This window comes from Alligator mississippiensis, chromosome 12, assembly GCF_030867095.1.
Source record: "Alligator mississippiensis isolate rAllMis1 chromosome 12, rAllMis1, whole genome shotgun sequence".
NCBI classification, from domain to species: Eukaryota; Metazoa; Chordata; order Crocodylia; family Alligatoridae; genus Alligator; species Alligator mississippiensis.
In genome coordinates this window covers 29,835,582-29,861,080 of record NC_081835.1, presented here as the reverse complement: position 1 = coordinate 29,861,080, position 25,499 = coordinate 29,835,582, and the positions used below count along the sequence as shown (strand labels likewise).

General features: G+C 45.4%; 1 protein-coding gene and 1 non-coding gene across 3 annotated transcripts in view; one reads left to right on the top strand and one right to left on the bottom strand.

The window, feature by feature from the left end:
• Nucleotides 1-938: 938 nt before the first annotated feature.
• The window catches only part of CFAP92 (cilia and flagella associated protein 92 (putative)), a 114,790-nt gene continuing 90,229 nt past the window's right edge, over nucleotides 939-25,499 (top strand). The window contains exons 1-5 of one of the 2 annotated variants that reach the window (XM_019495418.2): nucleotides 939-1,798; nucleotides 3,210-3,406; nucleotides 11,466-11,673; nucleotides 15,401-15,532; nucleotides 18,760-18,853. In XM_019495418.2, the coding sequence (XP_019350963.1) occupies nucleotides 1,543-1,798; nucleotides 3,210-3,406; nucleotides 11,466-11,673; nucleotides 15,401-15,532; nucleotides 18,760-18,853 (887 nt within the window). In that variant the 5' untranslated portion in view covers nucleotides 939-1,542. The remainder of the gene's footprint in view (nucleotides 1,799-3,209; nucleotides 3,407-11,465; nucleotides 11,674-15,400; nucleotides 15,533-18,759; nucleotides 18,854-25,499) is intronic. The other variant, XM_014596846.3, reaches the window with a different exon arrangement.
• Nucleotides 22,912-23,102, bottom strand: LOC132244565 (U2 spliceosomal RNA). The gene has a single exon (XR_009456140.1). It is a non-coding gene; the product is annotated as a U2 spliceosomal RNA (small nuclear RNA).

Below are 25,499 nucleotides of genomic sequence, written 5' to 3'. Positions count from 1 at the left end.
TTCCAGGTTAATTCTGTGCATCAAACCCCAAAACTGAAGCTGTGAAGATCAGACAGGAAGGTTTGTACAAACCCTTACATGGCTCTGTTGGCCAGTGCAGAGTGCTCACAAGTTACTTAAAAAAGGGATCAACAATTCCTAACTTACAGAAAAGGCTTTTCTGAATTTTACTATGGAGGGAATTAAAACAGCAATAATTCCACTAACAGGCTCCTACATCAGTGAAAGGAAATGGAGTTAAACCAAAGCACAAGCATCCTTTTCCTTCCCTACAAAAAGCCGGGTAAAATCAATGCTATTGGAAATTCTTAAATTTGGGGGCCTGACTGGCCAAAGGGCAGTGAGGATTTCCAGATCTACTTCTCTAACCTCACTGCACCTATCTGTAAAAGATCTATAGTTGTATTTATGTATTAAATAACTGATTTTATTTATTAGATTTACATGCCACCCTTAAGCTTCTGACATTTTCAGAGGAAGAGGCATACTAGAACTACAAATGCATACATTCTAGTAGCAGTTTAGTTTAAATTCTCCTTTAACCTTTAAGATTCTAACCTGGGGAGATACAACTTGTTCGTTTGTTTTTTTAAATAAAAATGCAATATTACATTAAATTATTATTTTCTTCTTTTTTACAACCAACTTAATATACATTTAAAATTACGATAGTCCGTAAGAGTCTAAGCTCAGTACAGTCAAGCACGATAATTTAAAAGGAATAAAAATACTCTTAAAAAGCATGTGTTGGCTGCCAACTTTTTAAAGAAAAGTACTGAAGCAGGAGAAGTCTCTGGCAAAGCACCTGGAACCAGAGTTTGTTGAAGTGATAGGCAGTAATAATATTTTCTTGCTCGCAGCGAAATCAACGTAAGTTGAGTCCACAACAAGTTCATACAACGCTGATAAACCCACCGGGACCTGAAGAAGCGGAAGCCACCGTGAATGCCGCGCTGTCGCCGTCCTTTCAGGACTGGCGTAGGGCTGAAGTGACGTTGCAGCCGCGATGGCCCAGGCCACGGCAGCACGCGGGCCACGGGCAGCCTGGGTGCGGGGCAGGCAGTTGTGGGGCCAGGAGCAGAAAGCAGAGCAGCGGCGGCGGAAAGGAGCGGCCCTCGGGCGGGGCGCGGGGCTGATTTGGGGCAGCGCAGGAGTGGTTGCGCCAGGACTTCTCTTGGCTCCGCCGCGCGGTCGGGCGAGACTCAGCCAAGCTTCTGGGTGTCTGCACGGGGAAGGCGGCACCGCCGTCCCGCGCTGGCCCCGGGGAAGCGCAGCCCGCCGCAGGCCCCGAGCCCGCCCGCCCGGCTGCTGCTGCCCCGGGGAGGGAGCCCCGCGCCTGAGCGCGGGCGGGCGGGCGGGGCGGGGCGGGGCCGGCGCCTGGCAGCGCGGCCGTTGCCGGGCCGAGGACAAGCTCCGGCTGCCTGGAGACGCGTGGCTCCAGCCTCGGGCCCTGCGTCGGGCGCGGGCAGCAGCGTCGCGGGCTGCCCAAGCACCTTTCCTTGCGTCCTCTGCAGGCCTCTGGGGAGCCGCCGCGGCCTGCCCATGGCCATGGCAAAGGAGAAGCAGAAGGCGGTCGCCTTCACCTCCGCTGCCCGGCGGGAGGAGCAGGAGCTGGAGGAGGAGGAGGAAGAAGCCGTGGAAGCGGAGCTGGAAGGCAGCTGCTCCGAAAGCAGCTTGGGAGCCGCCTTGGGTGCCGGGCGCCTCAGCCCCGCAGACCCGGGCAGCCCGGAGGAGCTCCATGGCCCACATGTGGCCACCTGCACCTTCACCATCTCCCTGGCGGTGCCAGTGGCCACAAGTAGGTGCCAGCGCCTAGTTCCCTAGATCTGTGCGCCAGGCCCTGCGGCTTGGCAGAAACTCACTTATATTCCCACTGGGGGAGTCTCCTGGCAGTGGGTTGTGGGTACAGCCCTCTGGAAGATGGCAGATTTATAGGGGCTGACAACAGTAATCGTTAGGGTCTGTTTTGAGATGATTGGTGACTGAAAGCCGTATATGACGGCTCTTCCCTAATCCAAGGTGCTCACAGTGATGATGTTACCTTGTTATTTCTAGTCAGTTATTAGCTAATCAGTCATTAGTAGGTCATCCTAATTGAGTTCCTTATGGAAACTTTGGAAAGAGAGGCCAGTATGCAAATGGAGATGACAACAAGTGGTTTAACCCCACATCAGGATTAGAAAAGAGTAGAAGAGGGCTCAGTAGAAAAGAGTAGTTTGGGCAGCTGCTACAGTGCTGCACTCTTATATAAATGTATTTGTTTGGAGGAATCCCTACTTCCTGCAAGAAGAAAATAAGTATGTGTATACACTTAATGCTAATCTTTTTAATAACAATAGCGGGGGTCGAGCTGCACCAGTCACCCCTCCCAGCATGCTGCACCTCTACATAGTTCATCACCAAGCCTGCAGGCTCTTTGCATTCAGAAGTGTCCAAGATACATCTTCTCTTAATGCTGTCAAAAAGAGATCCCTGTATAGCTTGAGGGTCAGGCTTTTACTGTGGTAAGGATAAGGCTTGTTATTAAAAAGATTAGCACGCTGCCAGCCCATGTGACAAAAAAACTGCCCCATCCTGAGCAGTGCTGAGTTGGGGGCCACACATCTGCCCCATGTCCCTCCACTGGTCGCCTGTGCATTACAAATCTTACCTGTTTTTTCTGGACTCATCATTTAAACTGACAATTTTTGTATCTGTGTTTATAAGGTATACACTCAACTATCAGTCTGGAAATTGTCTTACCTGTGAGAAATCCAGTCCTTTTTTCAGTTGGCATGGAGGGTACCTTTGCAACAGAACTGGCTTGAGTCTGCTATGACAGAGGTTTTTTGGGTGTAGAAGTAAGCATGGGCAACAAACACCTGTCATGTGGAGTCCAGCACTGTGCAAGTTACCTGTGTAGCAACAGGCCAGGTACGTGTAGACTGGGAAGCTGAGAGGCTGAAGGATCTGTTGCTGTACTGGTGAAGAAGGCCCAGTTTTGCCTGATTAAGAATTGCACAGTTGAGTACTGACTTAGTCATGAGAGAAGTATTGTACACAGCAGTAACACAGGTTATTGAAACATACCACATGTACCCATGCAGCAGTTGAATTATTCTGGAGTCATGATGTAACTCTGGCCATTGCAGTGCCTATGTATGCCAGAGAATGCTTCTTGATAATATTTCAAACTTTCAGAAGTCATATTCTTAAATATTTTTTCCTAGGTCAGAGACATAAACCATCCATTTCATTTGAAATGCAAAGAAGGAGGTCTGATATTGGCAAAGATGCAAGCATTCCAAAAATAAGGCGTTACTATCACATGGAGTACTTTCTCCTACCAGATGACATTGAACCTAGAAAACTTGATTTGGTGCTGTTTGGTACGGTGGCCAAGTTTTTTTTAGAATCTGAATCCAAGGTAAAAAAACATATGTTCTTTATTATTCTGGAAATAGCTAGCTTTATTTGTTGAGCATAACATATATTTCTAAAATAGTTATGCAAGATGCCTGTCACAGCACCTTAAATCTGAAGAATCAGTGTATTGTGTGCTGAAGTTAGGAGGATGCTTTCAAATCACGTGGGTGAGCCACGCTAATACTCAGTTAGCCACTACATAGGCCTTTTCTAGATATAGGCTGTACCACTTAAAATCTACCAATGTGGACACCAAGTCTGTAAACCTATGTCTCATTTGAGGTAGTCCTGATTGATCTGAGTCAAAACTTGAGACCAAGCAGGAGGTCTTTACCCACATAGCCATGCCAGGCTGCATTGCTGCTGCTCTGTCAGTAGGTAATCAGGGAGAGCAAACAGCCTGACAGGTTTGACTCTGGAATGACTGGCAAATAACTTGAATGACCTGTGATTGACTTAAACATGCATTATTGTCCGGGGGTGGGGAGAAACTTGTTTAGTACATTTTTTTCTTGTGTACTTCACAGGTACTTAAGTGGGATAATGGACTGGGATCTGAGGACAGAAGGCTTTCTCCTAAGAGAAGTGATACATCTGTTTACACTCTAGCATATCTCTGTAAAGCTGCTTAAACTGGAATAGTTTATTATGCTGCTCAGCAACTTTTAATAAGCTGCAAGCTGGAACAGGCCAGCTCTGGTCTGACATGGTGGCTTGAGAAAAAATTATTAGTGATTCTCTTACAGAATAGTACATTAGAATTTGGAGAAGCTAACTTAAATTTCTAGTAGTTTCCTAAGAAATGTCCTAATAACACTGTATGTTTTCATATGTTCCGTCTATATTAATAGAACACAATATTGTTAGACCCAAATTGAGTAAAGATGTACGCACAGATTACAGTGCATGTGGAAGTAATTTGGGTAATGTTTTAACAAGGAGGTATTTATAGCACTAGTTTAATTCAAAGGATCAAAAAAACACTTTATAAACTATTGGCTCCATCATGCAAATTGTTGAGTACCCTTAAAACTGAATGACTGGTTGAGGAACAAGGGGAAAACTTAATAAAATATTTGAATTGTAACATTTAAAAATGTAATTAACGCTTTCATTGTTTGACCTTTTAGGCTATGCAAAATAAATCATTAATGCTGAGACTTTTCTAACCCAACCAGGGAGTATTCAGGATGGATAATATTTTTATTACAGTCTACTGAAGAAACTACTTGTGAAAAGGACATGCCTTATAGCAAAGAGAAATCTCAAGACTATTTTTATTTATGTTCCCTCTTCTTTGTAAAGTGATTAACTATCTGAGCTATCTTTTGTATAGAACACTAATCATGATTTTATCTAAACATGCTTATATTTTTTATTATGAGAGCTATGGACCAAATTCTTCCTTTTGTTGCTCCTCTAACTACAAGGATGCAACCTGAGTGTAAAGGAGAACCAAAATTGGCCGCACACCCTCCAATTTATTCATCTTCTCTTCCTTGCCCCACATATATACTTCTCTTGGCTACCCAATGGTCCAGCTTCCAAAGGAGCACTGGAGAGGGCACTGAATAAAATGCCCAACCTGTAGTCTGGTGGCTAGAGTACTGGGAAGTCAGAAAAACACAGGTTCAGGCCCCTTTCGTGTGAATGGGACCTGGAGCCCATGTCTTCTGTTCCCTGGACAAATGCCCATTTAGCTATTGAGACTAAAACATGGGAGTGTCCTGATCCTCCCCCCTCCCCTACCCCCTAGCATCTGAGCACCCTCTAGCCTTGGGTTTTTGTTAGCTATCTTTTTGTAACTAAAGCCATAAACAGATACTACTTTTCTGGTGGGGGGTGGGGGCAAGGCATTTTGTCCCATGTAAACTTCAAGTACCACCAAAGTATACAGGATAAAATGTACTATTGATTTTTCCCAGGACATTGAGTGTGTCTGTTTGGTTATTATAGGTCAGCATCCTGGGATAAGCTGGCCAGGCAGTCCTCCAGCAATCCTACAATGTACCACTCCCACCCTGACCCTGGCTGCTCTTGAACCCAGGGTGGCTGTTCTAGCATGGGGGTGCTGGTAGTGCTACTGCTGATGGAGGGGAGAAGTGGCACTCACTGCTGGCGGTGCTAGCTGATGATGAGTATTCAGCTGCTTTTGCCAGCACTTGGCTACACATCAGGCAAGAACCAGGTCTGTGGTGGCCTTGACTGCAACTTAGTCTGTTGCCAACAGATACTGGTACTGGAAGGTCAAGTATCTTGTGAGCCGTGATCTAACATTCTAGGTCAGGGCTCTCCTCTGTAGAGGAGTTGGATGGACCGTTCTACAAGTCAAACTTATGTCGGACCACCATATTCTCCAGTAAGAGGGCAGCAAAGATTAGTTGGCTTCCTTTGTGACAATGAACAGCTTTTGCTTCCACTGCAGAGTTAGCTTTATCTGGCTCACATTGGCTGGAGTGCTGGGATCCCTGGGACAGGAGAGGACCCTGGCATTTGGGAGAAGGGTGAAGCTCCCCACTTTCTTCTGCTGTTAGCTTCTGGGGGGCCGGAATTTTGCTGGGCAGGGGCTGGATGGCCTTCAACCCATGCCCCTCAATTCCCAGGGTCCCAGGGCCATCTGTGGGTGGTTAGTAAATGGAAGCTGCCGGTGTGCTCTGAAAGAGGCTCCCCCCAAACTTGTCCACAGGGACACAGCCCCCAGCAGTGATCATAGCATGCAGCGTGCTCTGAAGCCTCCTGCCAACCAGGGCTGTTAGGGGAACACAGAGTCCCCACTCCCTCCATCTTGATGTTGGACATGCCAGGGGCAAACTGCTTCATCACTTTGGGGATATGGGAATTCCTGAGCACACTAGTGTTTATGCATCTGGCCCGACAGGTCAGCACTGATGTGGGTGAAACAGCTGTAGTGATCCACTAGTATCTGCATCACCACCGAAAAGAGGATGGCGACATGCACTGTAAGTAGCAATGCAGTTTGGGAACCCCAGGGTGACAAAATCATGACCAACTACAGGTCCACCATGTTTATGATCCAGGGTGCCATCTGCTACTGGATTGCCAGTCACACCTGCTGCATTGCATCATCTGCTGTGCGGATGTGCCAACACCAAATCTGTTGGCAATGGACTGGAGATCATTGGAGGTAGCGAGCTTTCATATTGCAGTCATGACTTGCTTCTCTGTGGTCAGGGTTGCCCTTATCCTGGTAATTTGCCACTCAAACCAGGGCAACAGCTTGGTGCAGATCTCTAGAAAGATAGGTTGGGACCTGCAGAAATTCATCAGCTGCTGTTCATTGTCCCAGGTGGCCGGAATGATCTGCTCCCACCAGTTGCTGCTCATGTCTCTGGCCTAGAAATGCTATTCAACGGTTTGGAGATGCTTTCATGGCAGCCGAGATGCATTGTATTGCATTGCAACTAATACCTTTTTGGGGTAGATGATGTTGGTGGTGAGGGAGAATTGGACATAGCTTTTCCTCTGGCATCTAGCAATGGCATGGTCAAGTGCTCGATGAAATGTCCATTGTCAGTCATTTCATGGATAGCCAAAGTCAAGTCAGCTTGACGTGCCAATGAGACCTTTGCCAAAAAACCATGAATGCAAACTGTCAACACTAGGTGACCCTGGCCTGCAGCACAAGGATCATGTACAGTTACCACTGAGATGGTAGCAGCATGCTAGCAATGGTAGTTGCAGAAGATAGTAGAGGATAGTAGAGCAGCAGAACTGATGGGCAGTCCTATCTGGTCGCTCCCAGTTAATCTTACCCAGCTGACCACACAATGGGTGCTTCCACTTCATTGGGGAATCCTTGGAAACCTCCGGACACTACACCGGAAACCTCCGGACATGAAGCATGCTGGAATGTGTACTATTGCCAGCCACATGCTAGCAGACGAGCAGCAATGCAGTGACCCTTGGAAGGGTTGACATGTACAGAATTCTGCCATGACTCTTTCAATTTGGGTCATGTAATTTGGCCCACAAGAAATGTAATGCCTGAATTTAGGTATGCAGAACAGGCATGTGTACATAACCACATGCCTGCCTAGTTGGTGCAGAGCCTACTGAGCATGCTCAGTCTACATGCGTGTGCTTGTATATCCACGCGACAGGGGTTATAGAATTGCAAGCTGTGTAAGTGCCAAAAAGGCCACTTGCAGAAAGCTGCCATATAGGTGCACAATGAGTAATAGAATTCTGCCCTAATTATTTCAGGCTCGTAGGTTACTTAAATGGTTTTGAAAATTTGTCCAAGCTTAAATGTAGAATATCTCTTTAGATGGCCCTTATACCCAGGGTCTACCATCCAGATTTACATCTGTAGCTTTTAATATTTGGCTTAAAGTAAGTGAACATAGAGTCATTTAAAAGAAAAACAGTGCAAGAAATGGCTATAAAACTGAAATATGGTTTTGGCTTGAACAATTCTGGGTGATTACACTGCTTTCAAGAGCTATGTCTTGCTCACTTTACTCATCTGAATAATCCTACTGGAGATAACACAGAGGAATTGAGACTAAATTTAGACTCTCTAAATTTTAGTGACCATAGGGTTGTCATATTCCCTTGTCTATTAAAGTACTAGTGTATTTACTTTGCACGTGTGCTTTTCAAATTCCTCCCTAATACAAAAGTATGCAGTTTCTAGTCATGATATTTTTACCAAGTGGAACAATTGCCACTATAGTAAAACTTTCTCAGAATTAACAGTTTGACATCAGCTATTTCATTAATTCATTCTGTGTTGCAGTGTTATCTTGGCAATTCTATTGTAACAATCACAGATATGCTTCAGGAATTACAGGAGGATGGGAGGCAAAAACAAGCAACTTCCATCTTTTGCATAGTTCACTGATCTTCCAGTCACTTCAAGGACACAACATAATAAGGACCATCTAGGAAAAATTAAATTGGAATTTGCCTCTAGGTAAAGAGCATAATTAAAGAATCTGGATAGAAGTCTGTTGCTGAAAATGCATTGCAATTTAATTTGACATTTTTCCCTTTCCTCCTGCCACATCATTGAATAATAGTGACCAAAGTTTATCCTTCTGTTTCATAACCCATTTAGTTTTGGTATTGCTCTTCTGATGTGGGGCAACCCTGCCCTTGGCTTCTCCAAAGACAATGAGAAGAGTCTGTTGCACATAAAGGCAAAATCTTGCCCATATTCTTCATTAATTTGCAATTGCCTGTCATCAAAATAATTGTATATAAACTTATGCAACTCACCTGGGCCCCTAGGCTAGAAGCTGTGGTGGCAGTAGGGCAAGCAGGGGGTTAATGTAGCTTTGGCTTTTATAACTCCTACTCCCCCACTCTGTGCCTCCCATTGACACATCCCCAACAGGGCTCTTAACAGTGGGCTCTGCCCCTCATCCTGGTGCCTCTGAGACCTGTGGCCCAGGTAAAATTACTCCAAAGGCTATATCTTTGACACCCTTGCCTTTAAAAAAAAATCACTCAGGCTTATTGTCTAGTATTGATTTTTGAACACAGTAGTACAGTTAAAATGCTTTCTCTTCATCATTTGACTTTCCCATTCATCTTCCCTTTTTATCTTGTTTTATGCTTTTTCTTTTTTTTTTTTTTGTTGCCCTTTCACTGTCAGCCAGCAACTCCACGAGTTCAGCCAGAGCAATACAAACAAAAATACTCAGCGGCAATAATTTCATCAGTGAGTGAATACAAAACCATAGAATAGTTCTAGAGACAGGTAGTGACTAATACCCAGACATTAAAAAACTAGTTATTTAATGTGTCACGTGATCCCTCATAATGTACATACAATATAAATCCTGTACTGAATAAAGCAGACCTCAGTCTCATTCAACATTCAGTGTGCATGTTGATGACAACAAGGGTTCTGATATGCTATTAGGTTTCTTTTTCAGTGAGACATGGTATCCCATTTCTGCCTGTCTATATATGGACACCCAATAATTGTTAATTTTATCATTTCATGGACACCAGTTATCAAAGTATTTATCAGCTTCCAGAGAGAAGCTCCATTTTAATTGCATTAATAGGATTCAAGCTGCTTTAGGATGAAAACTTTCTCATTTTTTCTATATTTGAAAATAGCTAAACTTTTTAGAGCATAATTTTTAAGGAAGAAACATTTGCTTCCTGATTGAGATGAGTGTACTAAACATTAGCCAGTGCAAGAGCTATGTGGCTAGGCAGCAGGCAGGAGTCTGTCCTCTTGCTGACTGGGCACAATTTATGCCTGTGGTCAGGATCCACATGTGAATTTAATTGCAGTTAATTACCCCACTGTAAGATAGTACTACCCCCAACAGTACTAACTTATAAATTAGCATAAATTAGTTTACTGTGGTTTAATAGCATTGTGCATGTAGACACTGGGTGTGTCTACACATTCATTAATGTGCCATAGTTACTGCACATTAAGTTTAGTACTTGCTTAACCAAGTACTGAATCAATGAGCAGCAACAGGCACTACTGCATAGTAGTGCTGCTGCACAGGTTTTTACAGACACTAACTGTGCAGTAGCCTAATATTACTGCACAGAACATATTAGCACAGGTTTTGCCCAACACACTACTGTGCAGTGTTATGAGGTTACTGTGCAGTTAGTGTCTCGTGTAGACGCACCTAATGATGCTTTACTCTGCAATTAATTAGTCTACTCCTCAGTTAAGTGCACATGTAGCCACGGCCACTGTGTAGTAGGTCAGCCCATATTTAGTTTATAATGCATTTTTAGTATATGATAAAGTATGCTAGAATTACGAAACCCCGACCACTAAAAATTTACCTTTGTCTGTTTTGAAACATGAAGGCATGAAAGCCTTCATATGCCTTTTTGGGGAATAAATATAAGACCAAACAATGGTTACCTTTCTCATATGAGTAGTTTCATTGATCATTGCCTTAAGTGGGAATTACAAGGGCAGGTCTTATATTTTCCTTTACCTTATACCTTACCTTTCATTTACCCTCAATTACCTATCCTATTCATAGAGTAGGTTTAAAATGACTAATTGGTGCCTTGCCTTTGTTATTTCCTTTTGTATTCCCAGTGCTTTAGGTAGACTAATTTCTTTCATGCTTTTTTTAAGATTCTGATTCTCTATATTTTGCCTACTAACAAATAAAAAAGTCAGTTGCATCATGGAGAAGGATGTACTGACAATCCTGGAAAGCAGAGTCCTTCACTCACATAACCTCATAGGCTTTAGGGGTTCCTAAAGTTTTGACCTTGAAGGGCCATTTCAAAGGGGAAGTTTTGAGTGGCAGGCTATATCAGGGGCTTGTGGGCCACATCATAGGATCTTGTAGGTCCCATGTTGCACAAGCCACACTTTGGGAACTGTTACTTTAGAATTTACAGTTGGTTTTACTATGTGTGGTTTAATTTGGTGTGCATTGATTCAACATGTAAAAAAGAATAGTATTTTATTAAACCTCTAAATGCTGTCTCATGCTGGCAGTTTAATTTGTATTTGTTTGTTTGTTTTGAGCCCTCATCTTTATAAAATCTGGATAAGATCCAATCTTAGTTGGATAATACAATTTTGGTTAGGTCATCCAAATGTGCTGCTGTATCACAGCCAGCTTTAATATAGACTAACAATTATTAAGTACAAGGTTTATGTAAAAATTTCTGATAAGTTCCAGCATGACCTAATTCTTATTCCCACTTCATATATATTTTCTTTCAAGACAACTGTTCATAATGTAGTCTTTTACCTTTCTTCTAATTGGTGGTGAGTTATTAAGGGAGAGCTGTACTTCCTGGGTACCATATGCTACTTTACTCCTCTCCCTAGTTACGTGAATTCGTTTTTTACTCGTCTCCCTAGTTACTTGAATGCTAAGGCTGCCTTCATGCCAGGCCTACTTTAACACTTGTATGGTGTTTTGTAATCCTAAATCTCTTAGAATTAGAATAAAATATGAACTCTTTCTCTGTGTGGATCCTTTTTGTAAATAAATAGCTTCAGGCTGTATGTGAATGTTAACTCTTCGGGACTTCTCATGTTCTATCTAATGGTTTTCATCTCTCTCTTTTTTTTTAAAAAGGTTGTGAAGCCATGGTTTGAAAATGACCAGATATGGGTCTCTTGGAATCACAGAATTGATATTAATGTTACCAATACATTTTTAACAAAACTGAGAGAACACAAAATAACGTTAAAGCTATGGGATACCAGGGACAAAGTTTGTGCAAAAGCTAAGTTTAGTAAACCAAGGCTTTCATATTTACAAGCAGAGGATGTAGATGCAATTGGTGAGTATTAAAGGAAAGAAGCAAACTCCTTATAAAATGTATCCTAAGAAAAAGGTCCATCATATGCAAGAAAACAGATTTTCCTTTTAGTCTTAGCACAGGCTCACAATATTTCATACCTGCACGTTTTCTCTTTTTCTCAACTACCTTGTATGTGCCTGCTGTCTAATCAATGGTAAGATTATAATTTCAGATCCATGTAGCATTCAAAATATTGCTATATTTTTATATTGTAATAAATGTTTCTGGAATGTCCTCAATGGACTCAGAGGCAGAGTACTAACATGTTGAGTGTGTAGATTGGATGATGCTATGTTGCCACAGCAATGAGGTACAGCAACATAGCTCGTCACTATAGTAACATAGCGTTGGCTGGTACTGTGATGCCGCCACTACTGCAGGGTAGCAACAGATTACTGCACACTAGCACGTTGCACAGTCATTTAGTACTTGCTAAAGTAAGTACCAATAGTGCAGTGGGGTGCACATATAGACTTGCCCATTGTTACCAAGTCAAATGCTGTATTTTCTGGAATACAGCACACACTTTCCCCCTTAAATTCAGTTCCCCAAAATAGGGGTGTGTATATTAAGTGGGAAGCTGATTTTCTGAATGGGATAGAAGCACTCTGTTTTGCTTCCTGCTCCACAGTGCAGCAGCTGTTGCATTACCATTGAGGCAACTGAAGGAGTCAGTTAACTTAATGGCTCATTGTTCTTCACTCCAGAGGTGTTAACAATTATTTATTTTTGTTAGTGGTCTAGGTAACCTTTCTTTGCGCAATTTTTCTGTCTGCTAGCTGTTCCTGATCTCTCTCCTCTTATTTCCGCCTAAAATCAAACATCTACTCATGGAGACCAGTTTCAGCAGCAGCTAGGTTAAGTTCAGCAGGAAAGAAAGGGTGAGTCATTTAAAGATTAGACTCTGTCCTTGCTCTAAGCAGCCATAACTCTGGAAAAATCTTTCCCCCCCCTTTATTCTGCCTTTCAAAAGCAAGATTTGTATTATATTCTGGGGTAAGTGGTATGCAAGAAAATGCAGCGTTATCTCAAATGCTCAGAACTCTGTCAGAGTATAGGAGCTGATGAGAGTTTTAATGGAGCATTAGGTTCCTATCTTTCAAAGGGGTGTGAATGCCTGATCCTCTACTACTGAGATATTACCATTGTGGGTGACTGGAAACTCTGTGCATGCCCTCAGAGTGTTTTCTGATGAATCCTTTAGAGAGTCTGTGGTGGGGAGGGTGGAGACTGGCTATGTTTTTCCAGGGTGATGAATACAGAAAGGGATGACATGATAAAAGTTCTACCTTCCAGATCACATACCATAGGAGTCACTGCAAGTAGGGCCATTGCTACCCAATTATTCCTGTGGCTGCTTGCTTCTCCTTGCTGGTGCTGATCCAGCCGGGCCCGTCTCATCCTGAACAGCACTCAGCAAAGCCGGCCCAGCTGCTGCTTCTCTGCGTGCTGCTCGGAATGTAACAGGCCTGGCCAAGTCAGCACCAGCGAGGAGTGGCAGCTGAGACATGCTGCTTGGGACCGGACAGGCCAGGCCAGCAGAGGTTAGTGCGCAGCTTTGTGCAGCTGTTCCCAGAGTCCCAGGGGCTCCTGCCACAACTGCCCAGAGGACTCCACCCCACTTGTGCTGTGCCCAGTATGCACGGAGGCAGAGTTGGGAGCCCCCCAAGCCCAGTGTCCTGCCCCTGCCAAGCAGAATCCTCTTGTGGGCAGGACAATTGCACCCCATCCCACGGAGCTGTGTGGGCCAGGCTGGGCTCCACTTTGGGTGCCACATGGGGCCCAGCTGTGGCCCAAGTTTGCAGAGCTCTGAGGCAGCCCCCACTCCCCCCCAGCTACCACCTTCCCAAGGGCCTGGGCAGGCCAGCCTACCTGTGGTGCCTCCCCCTTCACCTGCTTCTCCCTGCACCTCTCTCCCGCTTTCCCTCTCCCTCCTTCCTTCTCTCCCTCTTCCCTCTCTCATCTTTCTCCCTGTTTTCTTTCTCTTCCCTCTATTTTCTGTTCCCTGTCTCCTCTCTCCCTCCTCGCTCTCTCTCTTTCTCCTCCCCTTCCCTCCCTCTTCCCTCTCTTTTTTCTTCCCTCTCTCTTCCCTCCTCCCTGCCTCTTCCCTCCCTCCCTCCCTCTTTCCTCTGTTGCCTCTATGAAGTTTTATTTATTGTCACCAGGTTTAGAATTTTTTGAAAACCTGGTATTTACCATAAAACAAACCATTTATGATTATTAACTATATTAATATGTAGTGCATCGTGCCATATACCCCATGCCCCAGTTTTGGTTTTTGGCATGCCAGCACTCCAGCAGCTTACAAGTTAAACATTGGGGGGGGGGGGGAGGTTTCAGCACTCTGGCCAAAAAACATTGCCTACCCCTGACATAGGCCATGTGACAGAGTGTAACTTCCAGTTCCAAGGCCATACTACCCCAAAAGGAGTACTTCCGGAGGCAAAGGGTAGGGGTTAGGGGGTGGGACTTCCAGCCACAAAATGGTGACCAGGGGGTGGGACAACTGTCAAGGGGTGGGGGCTACCCATGTGGCCCTTTACAGATCACCAAAATTTGTGCAGTGGCCCTCCAGTTGAAATAATTGCCCACTCCTGTTGTAGCCTAACTAAATCAGACATGTATAGCATAAGCTTTCATGTCTCCATGGAAATCCTGGCCCCATGCTGTCACGGCCCCACCTCTTTTGGGGTCTCCATGGGAACTAGCTGCAGCAATGTGGGCAGGGTCTGCTGGGAAATGGAGTCTGACTGTCAGCATGATCCAGCAGTTTGTCCACCCCCAGCTTAGACCAAATTTAACACAATCTGGTCTGCAGAGGCACCTGTATATGTACCGAACATCTGCTCTGACACAAGCTAATTTGCATGCATCGAAGCAGATTTGATTAATCGAGTCTGCTGGACTGTGTTAATTAATGTGCTGCAGCAGCCTCCGTGTCACATCTGTTCGGTATCCCCATGCTTCAAAATGGCAGGGGCACTTGAACTAAAGCTTGTTGAATGAGCTTCAGTTCAAGCATCTCCACTGCCATTTTGAAGCATGGGACACTGAATACGCATGACACTACAGGCACTTTCATTAAAGCAGCTCTCAGAGCCTCCTTAATTAAAGCACCCTCCACCACCACCATTGCAGAGCACATGTATAGACACCCTAGATGATTTGTTATTTCACAATTTCCTGTTCAAGTTAATTTTCTATTATTCTTTCTATGGTTTTAAGAGTGTTATTGTCTAAAAACAGCAACTTTGAGGTCATTGATGGAATGTCCACAAAGGTTAAAGTGTTCTGCCACAGGATTGTGTCTTTCTGGAATTCATGTCAGATTTGCGTCCATTCATTCTTTCATGTAAGGATCACTCTGTCGGTCTAATGTAGAAAGCAGAAGGGCACTGTAAGCAGGTAGTGGCATGTGTGACATTGACAGAGGAGCCAGTGAATGAACCTAAGATATTATACTTTTCTGATTTAGTTAGTCTATAAAGTGCAGATCTACCCTGCCTTCTGCCTTCACTTCCAAACCCATAGACATTAGGGAACTCATGGATTGATTTCCCTTAGATCATAGAAAGGCCGATAGTATAACATGGGGGAGATGCTTTACCTGTTATGACCCAAAGGTGGGGGCAGCATTCAGGTAAAGTACAGCCAAAATAAGGGAAAGTTAAGTCTGAGAGTCTCTTGTTCTTTTTTGTCCCACCAGGTGGGGTGAAATTTACAGTGCTATGTCAAAGAAAACTCTTTGAAGACAATCAGTCAGCACCCAGCTGCACTAAAACTAAAAGTGTGAAGAAATCCAGTGTGCTGGATGAAGTTGCAACCAGTCCTGTGGCAGGTACAGTAGTATGATCAGAGACTGAGACTCACTGGGCAAAGACTAAGATAAAGAGCCTAGAATAAGGGACTGAAACTGGGGCCCTGGTTGTGGGGGACATGCAGAGATGAGGAACCTGTATGTAGCCTGTCCCTGCAGTAGGGGGAGAGACGTGACCTGTCGCTGTGGGGAGGGGAGGAGGGGATGAGCTTGACTCAGCCTTGTGGAGGTGAAGAGGGTGTGACCCAGCTCCAACCTGGCCCTATGGGGGTTGGAAGGGGATGTTGGCCCAAGCCACCCCCTGCCAGGGAAAAGGGGACATGACCTGGCCCCTCAATCCCAATCTGCCCCTCAAGGAAAAGGGGGCATGGCCCAGCCCCACATGAGGAAGGGTCAATGGAAGAGGAAGAGGGCATGAGCCCTGCGGGGGCAAGGGACATGGCCTGGCTCTGACCAGGTGTGCAGGGCTTGGGGGCTAGGAATTTGGCAGGGGGAGGGTGTCAGTATTAAGGGCCACTGCTTCCTTACTGACAAATTCCCTGATGTGTGAGGAGCCCCGCAGGCCACATTTGGCCTGTGAACCAGAGGTTTAACGCCCCTGTTATAGAGTATTACAGTATACTAAGTAAAGTACTCTGAAAAATTGGGCCCTCTGTTTTCAAACTGCATATCCAATATTAGATATGAAACTTCTCTGTACCTCAGTTTCGCATCCATAAAAGGGGACTAATGCTCGTTTGTCAGAGTTATAAATATAAATGCATTTTTATAGAGAAGGTAATCAACATACTACTATGGATTACTAAAGAAAGTAGCTCAAGTAGTAGAAGTCTGCATTTTAGAAACTGAATAGCAAGGATTCTGATTTCCTGTCTGTGTGGCTGTATAAATTATCTAGGTTATTGTTTGTAACTAAGGGTGCAGCACTGATAGACATTTTTGGGGTCAATACTGATAGCCAATTTTTAAAGAGGCATATCAGCTGATACCAATCCAATTTCCAATACACAGCCTGGCAACTTGAAGAGCAGTGTCCGGCTGGTAAGTTTGTTGTGGTGGGAGGGGAGGGGAAAAGGTAGGGGCGTGGAGGGTGGGGGCAGATCGAGACCACTGCGGTGAGGGAGGGAGTGGGGCTGGGGCTGAGGCAGGGGCTGGGGCAGGTGCTACACAACCAGGGCGGGATTAGGCACAGGGAAGAGCCACAGCTCATCTGGAGGTTGCAGATGGGTGGGGGAGGGAGGGCGGCTCCCACAGCTGGACACACCCTGGGAGGGCATGTGGGGCGTGTGCTCCCAGATCTGTATGGGGGAGGGCAGACTGCCGCTATGGGCTGGGTCCGGGGTGGGAGCTGGGCCAGGCTGTGATCGGGGTGGGCAGCAGCGGCACTAGGAGGGGGGATACTGGTGGGGGGGCTGCAACCACCTCAAAATTCACTGTAGGCCCCCCAACCTCCTCTCCCAGCATCACTGCCCACCCCGAGTTCATCCTGGCCCAGCCCCTGCTGCGAAGAGCCTGCCACAGCCCCAGTCCCAGCCCACAGTGGAAGTTCGCCCCGCCTCACACAAATCTGGGGCACATGTTCCCCATGCCTTCCTGGGGTGCCCCACTCCCCAGCTATGCAGCCCCTGTCTCAGCCCCTGCCTCAGCCCCAGCCCTACTCCCTTCCTCACCGCAGGGACCTTGATCTTCCCTCCGCACTCCCCTTCCACCACAACAGACTTACCAGCTGGACACTGCTCTTCATGCTGCCGAGATGTGCTCCTCGCCACCTACATGCTGCACTGCGGCTGTGTGCATGCACGGGTCACGTATCGGCCACATCAAGCAAAAAAAAAGCCAATTTCCAGTTTGGTCAATTTTCTTTATATTGGTGCCGATCTGATATCAAACCAATGTATTGGTGCACCTCTATTTGGAACATATGGATATTGCTTGTGTTTTGTCAAATTTCCACCTAAATAGTTGCTCCTTCTGGCTCCCTTCCAGTGTCAATTGAGTAGAGTTCTCTTCTCTTTCTGTCCTAAACTACTGTATAGTGTTGCTGTAAATAGTTGATCCAACAACAGCGGACAATCTTATGTCCCTAAGAAACATGTGTTCCTATTGCTAAGACATTGGCTTTTGTTTTAAGTAGGGAGATTCTCTAGTTCTAAGCTAATGTACATTTTTTTTTCTGTTGGTAGGACATTAAAGATTTCCTGGAGCCTTTGTTAAGGGTAGTTACTTCCTTAAGCATAGTGTAGCGAATGGTTTTTGTTTGGTGCTAGGGGTATATTATTAGATTACATTAGTCATTTATCACTATTATATATTCAGTGCCAATAGCAGTGTAAGGGTGCCCTAGTAACGTGTTGCTCCGGAATGTTTTTTTGGTGTCACAGGAGGTGTCATCTGAATAGATGTTAGGGGATGTGTTACCAGGGAAAATGTTGGGGAGTTGCTGCTGGTAGTGTTGTTGCAAACAAGTTTCTACTGTACTCAGATGTATTTCTTATTTTACATTCCTCTACTGGATAAATTTTGCCCCTTGCTACGCCAAGGAGGAAAGCATGCCTAGAGAGCCTCTTTCCAGGTGCTCCTATTGGCCTTGAAAAACTCCAGTGCTGGTAGAGCTGACTAGCCCAGATTCAGCTGCTGCTTCCTGTGCTGGAGCCAGCCAGCACATGTGGAGAATTTTTGATGCCATAATCATTGGAGGAGGGAATTGGCTGTCTGTACTCCCATCCCATGACTGCCATTGAGGCCCATCAATGACATCCCCAGCTGAAAACCGCTGCCTTACTAGCTACAGTCTTCTGTACAGTGAAGTCAGTAACTACCAAGAAAACAAGTTATGTTGGGCTTGTTAACAAAATGCCACTTGGTTATCTTCAGTTTCTGTTAATTATTAGTTATTTCCTAGTGGTGGTAGTGTATATTGATTGCTGATAGTTCTTAGTTTATACAAGACCTTGAAAGATGTACTTGTGCCTTTGTAGTGCTTTATTTCTGGTTCACATACTCTGAATGCCATCCCTGCATTATAGCCCACTATCAATTTATTTTGTTCTAGGTATTTTGTGCTTATTCAGATTAATTTTCAGGTGTCTTAGACCACACAAAATGAGTTGTATTGTTTAAAGAGAAATCTCACATGTTGAAAATTACATTACCTTTGATTTTTCTAAACATTTACGGCAATATTTTGACTGGTCTTACAGGATGAAATGAAAAAGGAAATATGACTAACCTTCATGCATTTTGTTTAGGTCTTTTAACAGATGAAGTTGAACTATATGAGAGAGAGTCTAGTTTGCAGAATTTACCTTGTCGATTAAGAACAAGTGTCTCACCTTCAGTAAGGTAAGAATGTCCTCTGTTTAGCCCCTCGATATTGTTGCTGGATAAGTGTCATTCTTATAAATATACAAGATAATAGACTTACTACTATGGCGGGCAAATGAGGTAGCTCAAGGGATAAAAGTGGATGTGTAATGGGATATGTTTACCTGTGTTAGAACTGAAGGTAGTTGTTTTTTAAGGAGTTTCATGATTATACTCTGATTATAGGGACTGCCAACTCTGTCTGTTTACATTCGTGTTTGTTGGAGTTATTAACTGTTTAAAAAGGAACCAAAAGCATTAAGATCCCCTTTAGACCAGGGGTGTCAAACTCATCTAACCCTTCATGAGGCTGGTCCATGGGCCAGATCAGGCTAAGAGACTACCCACTTCAACCCTCCCTTCTCCACGTGCCTGAACGAGTACACATGGCACCCCCCTGGTCTGGTCCAGGACTCTGACCTGGGCGGGCACTGCAGGAGGTACAATCTGGAGGCTAGGCACTGTGGGAAGTGGACATACTAGGCACTGCATGTAGGGCCATTCTGGCGGAGTATGTGGGTCAATGATGCAGAGCTGTTCATGGGGGGCTGCTTGTAGGTGGGGAGGCAGGGAGGCTTTAGGCAGCTGTGCCAGGGTCCCACGCCTACTGTGGTAGGCAGCTGGAAGGCTGCACTAGGGTCCAAGAAGCCCCGGCCTGGCTTGTTACATGCATGCACCAGCGTCCCTGCTTGGAGATGGCCCAAAACCATAGCTTAATTACCTTGATTAAGCCCAGGGAAGCCATTAATCCACGCATTATTAAGCATCAGGGTGATTAAGCCATGGTTTTGGGTCATTTGGCAATCTGCAAAGAGGGATGGGACTGCTGGGGCCCCTTGGCCAATCGGGGGTGGGGCTTCCATGTTCAGCCTATGAAAATGGCAGCCAGCCCTGGGATCTACCCACAAAATTGTCTGGCCACTTCCTCAAGTTTGGTAGATCCATATTTATGTGCAGTATGAAAAAGATCACAAATATCTACAGAGATGAAGAACTTCAAAAAGAAGGTTGAATTGTTCCTACAAATAGAACACACTGATTCTATCTTAAATGTTTTTTAGCGAGTGGAAAACCAGTTGTTAATGGATCTGATGTTAAATACCACCTTGCTTTGATTATAACAATAGGAAGAGTATACTGCTTTGAGCTGTTGGAAACTGAATGCTTGTTACGCAAACGTGAGTGGTTTCACAGTAGGTTTTGAGGGGCTATTGATCTCTTGTTGAAATTTCTCTAGTGTTTCTAAATTTGACGTCTCTGTTGTCTTTAACAATTCTCATTTCTGCTTGTTAGACTAAACAGACATTTCCTTAACTTATACAATACATTATAGTTCTTGCCAATTGAGCTGTTTCAGTCTGTCTTTTCTCTTTTAATGTGAAAATAAAGAACTTCACAAAATGAGGATAACATAAAAACTCAAGAGCTTCACACCTTCATAAAAAGGTTGTTCCCTGATGAGCAGGGGCAGATCCAACAGGGTTTGGCGGTGCAGTTGCACCACCCCTTAATTTCTGGTCTGTTATTCAGGATCTGCTACAGCTTACTAGTAATTATTCACAGACATTTTCACATGTGGGTCTGCTCAGCCCCAGTCTTTGACCAGAGACTTCTTATGCCTAGCAGTACTTTCCAGCCTTACTTCTGTATGATTTATGATCTACTCATAGTGTATGCTCCATGGGTGCAGGTGGAACACATTCCCTTTAGATTCTCTCAGCTGCCTACCTAAGGTGGCAGCTTGCATGTCAGCCTTGCATGTCAGCCTTAGCCTACTGATCCATATTTACTCAGTTTGCTTTCTCCCTTTATTATCTTTCATAGCTACTTGTTCCCCCTTTTTCAAAACTTCCCTTTTTGCAGAGGCAGGGGGAAGTGTAGGTGGGCCTTGGAGCTTGCCGCTCTCACTGCTTCAGTGTTTTTTCAGTTTGTGCTATTGAAATCCAGTCAAAAGTAGTATCATCACTAACATTTCTGCCTTTGAATCTTGGATCCAAGAGATCTGCAGGAGCATAGATTGATTGGCAACAAAATTCTTTCCATCTGTTAATAAAGTCTTTCACTTTTCTTCTGTACTTGTAAGCGGAAATACACTTAGATTTTCAAAAACAGTTGATTTTATCTGGGCCATTTGGTAAGGAACGTCTGACAAAAGAGCACTGTCTGATTCAGATGCAGTGATTGCTGAAGAAATTGGCTTTCAAATCTTTAGGGAGTTCTGCAGCTGAACCGAGAAGACATCCTCATCAAGTACAGTGTTCCTTATGCTTCCGGGTACTTTAAGATCCTCATTTATTACTGTTTCTTGAAGAGTTTCTTTGTTTTTTAGTAAACTTTCCAATGAGATCACTCTACCCTATCTAGTTTTACTACGGAGTTTGAGTGTCATTATTTTATCCTTTGCATTCTTTTCTTCCTGCTTCTTCTTAAAGACTACAGCTACAATATGAGTAGCTTTTACATGTTTTAGAACTTCCTTTGCTCTTCTAAAGTTCTTTTTCAGAATGTCCAACTTCATGATGTCATTAAGAAGCAAGTTTAGCCCATGTAATGCTCATCCTATTGCAGTAATGTGTGGATATTTATCCATTATGATCTTCCATGCTGCTTTCATGTTACTTGCATTGTCAGTCAGCAAAGCAAACACTTTACCACTTCCAGTCCTCTGTAGGATTTCACATATTTTATTACTGATATACTCTGCAGCATGCCTGTTCTCTCCTGTTTCAATGCTTCTGTAAAAAAAACTGATTGAGGTGCTGTTATCACAAAGTTTATGATGCCTTCTCCCTGCACATTTCTTCATCCATCTGTAAGTACTGCAAGACACAGTGCTTCATTGATTTTTCCTTGCACAGATTGCATTACACGTTCATATTCTGACTCTAAAAGAGTCTTGCTCAAAGAATGTCTGTTGGGCAAATGGTATGATGGTCTTAGTAATGTAAAAGCTTCCTACCAGTATGCATTTTCAGTTATTGACAATGGCATCCCAGAAGAATATACTGCTCTTGCAAGCGTTTGGTCAATTTTTTCCTTATCTTCAGGTATCATCTTGTCTACAAATGAAATGATTGAGAGTCTTTTGTATATAGTTGGTTGCAATATTTGGTTGCTTCACAATGTTGATTGGGCAACCCTCTGTTATGCTGATGTTATAGAAGTAGCAGCAGCAGCAGCAAAAGGGCTTCTGGATTGAGAATGTTGGAAAGAGTTACTTGCACTTTCATCATTATGATCTACCTCCTCCTCACTTACACCCATAAAGAATTTTCTAATGTCTGCAGGACACTTCTTACATACAAGGATGTGTTTGGTCATCCTAGTAGCGTTTGGAAATGCATTTTTCATTTGACAGTATTTGCAAATCACATTTTTTTCTCAGAATAATTTGCAGTGTGGAAATGCTTCCATATGCTAGAAGTTGATCGCACCGTTTTGCTGAGGGAGAAAAATGTAATTTACTGGCTAGCTTGCATATATAAACACTAAGCTACAGCATATACAAATTTAGTAATGGATGGAGGAGAGGCCTCCTCAGAGTTAACTGTCAAAACTTCCCTGCCTTGCAGGCCTCTAAAACAGCAGTTCTCAACCTTTTTTGTACCAGGGCCCATTTGTAAACCTTGATAGCCAGTGCCCCTCACTCCCGCCCCAGTGTGTGGGCCAGGAGGTAAGCAGCCCCTCGCAGGCTGCAATGTTGCATGTTTCTCCTTTTAAAGGAGAATCCATTTTTAAGGTTTGTTAAGCTTTCATAGATTCTTGCGGTCCTGGGGTTGAGAAACGCTGGACTAGACCTCCTGAGGTCCCTTCCAGCCCTAACTTTGTGATTCTATGACGACAACATCCAAAGACTTCTGGCATCTTAAGGGCCACGATCTTCCCATTTGGGTACAGGAACAGCCACAGAGATTGATTCTCTGCTGACAACTGCCTTCAAGGCTCATGACAGCCAGCAGGAAGTAGTTGCTATGCACTGAGCTGTTACCAGGCACCCTCAGATAAGTTCTGCTTTGTTACCACAACACATTCCCTCAGAGGAGTGCACCACTCCTAGAAACACTGCAATACCAGGCCAATGCATAGAGTGGATGAAGCAAGCTCCTATTTCACCTCCCAGGACCAAAAATGTGCTCAGTACATAGTCTCCAAAGGAGAACATATCACATATTACAGCTGATAAAAACAGAAACTACACTTGATCTAGACCAAGAGACCAAAAAGCAATACCCTGAACTTCTCCCAAACTCTGGCGCCCCCAGGTCTAGCCTCCCTAGGGTCACTGCAAGCTATGCCACAAGGGCCTCCCTGCTCACAGTCCTCACCAGCAGCCTCTAGCTTCAAAACCCAGCACAAAATCCCTCCCCACATGTCTCCTGCCCCGCGGACTCAAGGCACTGGTTTCTGCCCCGTCTGTACAACCCAAACCCCCTATTTATGCCGCCTCAATTCTTCCCTGTCTCTCCCTGCCTCCTTGCCAGCTGCAAGACAGCGGCTCTAAATTTGCATAACACTATGGGTGAGGATGATGTCATTGCACATTAACCCTCTCCTCTCCAGCGCTCCTCCAGCCCTGCTCTTTCAGCAGCAACCAGTCTTAGTGCAGTGGTTTGCCAGGATCCGTTTGGAAACATTGATGGCCACTCCCAAGCCACAGACCCCTGGCCCTGCTGGTGCCCCTCACTCCCAACCTGCAGCCCCCTGCCCCCACCGCTCTGCTAGAGGGGGTCCTCAGCTGCTCCCCCACCCCCTTCGGGCCAGAGTGCTGTGGCTGCAGCAGTTCCAGCTCATGCAGGAGACAGCACAGTGAGTCCAGCCCGGCAGGGGCTGGAGGGAGGAGGAGGGGAGGCCTGTGGCACCCCCCCTGCCCTGGTCATGGCCCTACCTGCCCCCCAAGCAGCATCTCCTGGGCACCCTGCCCCTGTTTATACGGACATCGGCCCCAGTGCCGCCAGCCTGGCAATGCAGCTCCTGAAGGACCTTGCCCCCCGCTCTCTCTGTCCTGATGCAGCCTCACTGCCCTGTCACCTTTCCCCAGTGCTGGCACCTGCCCCCCTCTAACACCTCCTACACACGGACATGGACAGTCCCCAAGCCCTGGACCTCCAACCCCCACTCCCCATACACTTATTGCATACAGCTGCTGGGGCTGCTTCCACAACCCTGCCTGGCTGCACGCCAGCCACGTGTGTGCGCACGCATAGATGGACACGCACCCACTGCCTCCAATCGCCCTAAGCAGCTCCTTGCAGGCTGGAAGGCTGCCTGCCTGCAAGGGGAAACCCATGCTTTCCCAGGTTTTTCTGGGACTTGCTTGCAACCCTTTGAAATATTCTTGCGACCTACTTTTGGGTCAGGACCCACTGGTTGAGAAACTCTGTTCTAAAAGAGCAAGTTCAGTTGCAGCTTCAAAGCCACAGTTTAAGTTTACTGCTCCAAGTAAACTGGACCTTTTCAGCCTCCGCAAGAGAAGGTTGAGAGGCGACGTTGTGGCTGCCTATAAGTTCATCACGGGGGCACAGAAGGGAATTGGTGAGTATTTATTCACCAAGGCGCCCCCGGGGGTTACAAGAAACAATGGCCACAAGCTAGCAGAGAGCAGATTTATACTGGACATTAGGAAGAACTTTTTCACAGTTAGAGTGGCCAAGGTCTGGAATGGGCTCCCAAGGGAGGTGGTGCTCTCCCCTACCCTGGGGGTCTTCAAGAGGAGGTTAGATGAGTATCTAGCTGGGGTCATCTAGACCCAGCACTCTTTCCTGCTTATGCAGGGGATCGGACTCGATGATCTATTGAGGTCCCTTCCGACCCTAACATCTATGAAAAACCTCACTGCTAAGGTTGGGTGATTTGTCACAAAACATCAGATCAGTAGGAATTCAATTATGAATTACATAGATTATGAAAATATACTAATGCAGCTAAAATATAGTTTAATATACTGAATTCAGAGAAATTTAAGCACTTACCTTTCAATAAAGAAGTATACTTTCTTTCAGCTCCTTTGTGCTGCTTCTGTACTTCTGTGCATCTCAAGGTCACAGGGCCAGGAGGAGGCAGGTTCCTTCCAACTCCCAGACCTTTAGACTTGCTCTGTCTCCTTTCCTGAGGCTTTTGAGCAAGCAAGGCAATAAGCTCCTTGTTTCTAATCTCTACAGGAACGAATGGATGCTGCTGCCAGTGTCCACTCCCAGTCCTTTGAGGCATGAACTATGTCTGGCCCCAGAGGCTGGCGGCGCACAGTGATCGCCCACAGGCGGTGGCAGTGGTGTCAGTAGCAGGGGCATGGCAACAGTGAGCGGGGACCACTCACAGCTGGCCGCAGCAATGTCAGTGGTGGCGGCGGGGAGGGTGATGAGCAGCGAGCGGGGACCGCCCACAGCTGCCGGCAGCCACATTGGCAGCAAAGTGGGGGGCAGCGAGCACCCGCAGAAGCCAGCAGTGGCTTTGGCAGTGGCCAATCTCAGGGGGGGAACGTCCCCTCCTGCACTTCCCTACGCATTGCCTATGCTTTGAGGCCTAGTCAGGAGGACAGGAGCAGATCCACCAACCTCTAGATCAAAAGTCAACAATAGAGGAAGTCCACAAGCAAAGAAGGCACTGAATCCTTCTTCCTTCTCTTGTG